This window comes from Atta cephalotes (genome assembly GCF_000143395.1).
Source record: "Atta cephalotes unplaced genomic scaffold scaffold00019, whole genome shotgun sequence".
In the NCBI taxonomy this organism is placed as follows: Eukaryota; Metazoa; Arthropoda; class Insecta; order Hymenoptera; family Formicidae; genus Atta; species Atta cephalotes.
Window position 1 is genome coordinate 2971277 of NW_012130083.1, and position 4873 is coordinate 2976149.

Genomic DNA, 4873 nt, shown 5'->3' on the forward strand with positions numbered 1-4873 from the left:
TCGTTAGATTGAGTTCTCTGCCTTCCTCTTTCCCCTAACCTGTTCGACATGATCGACACCCTTTCCCGGTCTATGATCTCATACCACGACAGTGCAGCATCCGCCCGTAACGGAGCATCTAATCTCATCATCGACGCCAGAACGGATAAACGTCAATACATGATTTGACGTGGAGAAGGACGAATGCGCGTTGCCAAAAGCAAACTGGTCCCATGGTAATCTTGCAAAGTGCAAGGATACTCAAGGAGTTCAGAACTGCACTCGAGAGAATTCAGAATATCGTTCTACAGAGAATCCAGTTTTCTAAGCTATTTGAGAATTCCTTTACAATTCAATTCAATAATAATATTAAAATTAATTAAATAATAATTTTTTCAATATTTAAAAAAATCTTACGAAATAAAAATTGAATTTGAATATAGATATTTACTGTGTGTATATTTTTTTTAAAAAAAGAGAGAATATAAAATTTAAAATAGAGAAAAATATAAAATGTTCGTTGTTTCAAATTTTTATTCTCTATATATCGTATATTTCCACCTGTTACGAAAATTTAACAAAAATTATTGAATTTATAATATTGAAAATTATTCACATATTCTTCGCAGTTCTGTTTATAGCTTCAACAGAAAAACTCTTTAAAGCGATATTCTCAATGTCGTTTCTTCTTTACATAAAAAACAGCTGATGCACTCACCTGTCCATGATTGTCGAAGCCGTGCTCCTGGGCGATCTCGTCGGCAGTCTCCGATCCGCTGGGTACGTAAACGGCGAACTGATTCGAATAGATCGGCACTGGTCGCGACCGCGGTCTCGGTTCAGATCTCGCACCAGCCAGCAGCGTGCACACAACCAACAACGTCACCCTGAAGATCATGTCGTCGACTGCGAGTGACGACGACGAATCCTACGATTATCCGGGACGGTATATTCCGGCACTGAAGAGCGCACGACGTTGCGATCGACGCGTCTCGGATAAAAAGATACGTATTATGCACAACGGAATTTTCGCGTAATCTCACGATTGAGAGGAATCGCGTGTGACTCTTCGCGAGTCGATTTCAATGCTCGACGGAACTCGCGAGTCTCAACATCGGATCCGCGTTGCACTTCCTTCGAGAAAACGCGGATCAGAACGACAACAAGAATGAGGGACAACGTTGCTGACGGATGAAGTCGTGTCGCAGTGAAAACGAGATGGCACTGCGCCGCGAGTTTTGCTTGTTGTTGTCGTCGTCGTCGTCGTCGTCGTCGTCGTCGTCGTCGTCGTCGTCGTCGTCGTCGTCGTCGTCGTCGACGAGAGACGTTAGGTCCGGTGGGCTGGTTTTACCCTGCAACACAAAGACGAGGAAAACCACAGGTTATAACGTTCAGTGTGCATTCGTGTCACGCGCGCCGAGTCGGAAGGACGCGGTGGGAATTCTTGCGGGCTGGAGCGTTGTGATATTAATTGTCACCGAGGGGGGAGTTCGTTTTTCCTGCTTCTTGATGTGCGCGTCGCGGATTTGCATTACAATGTTTCGCCATGGGCGTGCACGCGTCCACGCGAATGTTTGCAAACTTCCTTCCTCTTTCTGCTCCTCTCACGCGTTCATTCTCTGTCTCTTCTTTTCTACTTCTCATTCGTCGGAAAAACAAATAGACAGAGACACACACACAGAGAGAGAGAGAGAGAGAGAGAGAGAGAGAGAAAGAAACTGAGAGCTCATGGCACGTATTATTTAATAACCGAATCTTTTGTTTGCAAAACACTAACGTACGGTGATGCAATTGTTTTGCAAATAACCGAGTGCGTAATAACGGTTCGACATACTTACCCATTTAGCGCGACGCGCAAATAAACGATTATATCGCAACGAAATGCATTGGCGCGATGGGATGATTATGATGATGTTGGTGCGACCATCACGACAAAATACAACTAAACTTGCATAAGCGCATTCGCGGTAATCCTTGGTTAACCGCTTAATGGATGGGATTACAATGACAGATTCCATCGTTCATTTTCCCTATTCATAGGTATATTATAAATATATATGTTCAATATCTATTTTAAGTAATTTAGATTATTTGGATTAATGTTACGACAAACAGAAAATCCGTGTTTTCTTTTAGAAAAAATTTATTAGAATTATAAAAGCGCGCGCGGCACAAGAAACACCCAAGTTCATAATATTTCGGTTTAAATCTAAAAATGATTTCTCAAACTCGTGACGGGAAAATTGGCCGTTACACGATTGAATTGAATTCGGCAAGAATAAGGAAGGGAATTACAGTCGAACTTGCTGAAGCGCGTGGCAAAAGCTTCCGATGATCAAATTTCGATTGTGAACTATACGATCGACTATATACGTATCTATATAGTCGCTGTTGAAGTTCGGCAAGTAACTGTAGACTAGTAAGGCAAAAGGAGAAGTCTGTTCCACACTGTCGATAGTTACGACGAAACGAGCGAAAGGCCGAACATGAGTTTGAAGTTAATCGGAGTCTCTCACGAAACCTTTAACGTTCGTAATGATTCAGGAAATAGACTAAAATAACTGACGGATACGATTTATTCGTCTTGTAATTAAAAAAATAAAAGACATTTCAGTAAGTAAATAATTAAAAGTAAATAATTATCTAATTTTAAAAACACGTAAAAATTAAATAAAAATTCTTATCCATAAATTAAACACAGTTTGATAGTAAGATTTTGCAATAAATATTAATTGCAGCTACAATTTAACACAATTTAAAATTTTATCCGTAATTTAAATTATATCTGTAATTTTACATACACTAAAATATGTGAAAAGTTATTTACATACACTAAAATATGTGAAAAGCTATTTAAAGCCTATTTAAAGCCTCAGAAGCGCACAATAAATGTACAAATATACATATATGCAAAATGCAAAATACGATATATATAAAATTATATAAATAGAATTTTGAATCTCCCAACGCAAAATATAGATTATCTAAAATGAGTCTAACAAAGATAATAGTATAACAAAAGAATAATATTACATCAATGTGCGACAATTGGTGTGGTCCACTTGCGCTATACATAAATGCTTCGAAGCATTTGATTGACAATCAAAAAAGAAGAATTTTATTAATCAACCAATCAAAGAATGCTTCAAAGCATTCAAAGCATCAAATGGACAGCAGACCAATATAATGTTTTTTTAATGCCATCTAACGGGAAAAACGCCACGAACTTTTTCCCACACCTAATAATTTATTTATTCATTATATAATTTATTAGTTAATCACAAAAAAATTTTAATATCACTTAATAGAAATTGCTTTATACGTTTATTATTTACAAGCTTATTTACAAGCAAATGCGATCATAATATAAAATTCTCATTTGACAGAAAAAATTTATGATTTTCTTTGTGCTTATTCATGCATTCATCGTAACAATAATATTCATATCCGATGGATTAATATCCAGTACTCGTTGCAGAATTGTATGAATTAAATAAAAACTTAAAATCATCCCCATTTTAAATTCGTTTATGGGAGTTTGTGAAAACAAAACGTCGACTGTCGAAAAAGCAAATTCTCATAGTATAAAGTGACTAAAATAGAATATCTACCAAATTAGTTTCCTTATGGAAACATATCTCCCAAAAGATCAGTTCTCCACTTGTATAGAGTAATTCTACAGCCGCGAGCGGAATAGCGAAACGCCTTGACAAATAGTGTCACATTATCGCGTCTTGTGCCATCTTATCGTTCGCCGACTGTCCTCAGTGGCTCCAAAGTGAGTAATACAGTGAACGAACACGAACAGGACGAACATTCGCGTTTATACTCCCGTGCCATACGGCCATTCACCTGAACTCATTAAAGTCCGAACATAAAACGAGACGATCCTTTGACGTGTGTCGACGTCAGACATCTTGCTTTGATAATAAACGAAATGGCTATTGCCACTGAGAAATGTTACACGTAACGTCGAAATAAATCGGACATTGAGTTAAATAGCAATTCATCGGGAATATTGGAGAAACTACGAGCTAGTTTATTTAATATATGAATATTTAGGCGATATGTACGGCGATATGCGCGTTCACTCGACGAATATTCGCCGCGGGGAGCAGCATCATGTGAATGTACATCACAAATGTACATGAAAATATTGTAATTGCGCGCAGAACATAATAAAATTCGTCGCGGAAACGTGACACGTTTTGATTTATGAAATATCCATGAACGAATGTTAAACAGATGCATATATTATTCGATATTGGTTTTGAATAAACAATGATTAAAACGATTCAAAATTTTTATTATTCATATAAGAAAAAAAATGGAATGCACAAATAGTACAAAAGTGTATTTATTATTGAATTGTTTTTAAAGAAATTTTGTTAAACTTGGCAAAATTTAAAATAATATTCTCTAAAAAGTGAATCACTATATTATTACTGGCTTCAGTGCTACACTTATAACTTATAACTAATAATTTTCAGCGAATATTTCAGTAATAATACTGATATACTGATTCACTTTTAAAAATTATTTCTGCAGATTGAAATGCATTTATTGTAAATAAGTATTCATTAATGATTACATCAGTTACAAGTGTAGCACTTGAAGTTATTAATTCACTTTTAGAGAGTATGTGAGAAATGTTGAAAATATAAAAAATATAATATTACTCGCAGGAAGTTGAAGAACTGACATTTTCAGTCGAGATATGTCATGAAGTTTACATAACAACATAACGCTGACTTGCTATTCGTGTTGCTCATCTTGTATCTTCACGTGCTTCACTTTCATATACGTCGATAAAGTGAGCTCAACAAACTTTCATAAATTTAACGAACCGAATTTCAAGACATAAATGTTTGTGTAAGATGACTGTGTCTATTTA

The 4873-nt window shown here is 36.3% G+C and overlaps 1 protein-coding gene across 1 annotated transcript; it reads right to left on the reverse strand.

Annotated features, from left to right (window-relative positions):
• Nucleotides 1-519: 519 nt before the first annotated feature.
• On the reverse strand, nucleotides 520-877 carry LOC105619181 (furin-like protease 2). The gene is made up of 2 exons (XM_012200708.1): nucleotides 698-877; nucleotides 520-540 (listed from the first exon to the last, which is right to left on the reverse strand). Exons 1-2 carry the CDS (start codon nucleotides 875-877, stop codon nucleotides 520-522), a joined length of 201 nt encoding a protein of 66 aa, XP_012056098.1.
• Between the last annotated feature and the right edge of the window lie 3996 nt (nucleotides 878-4873).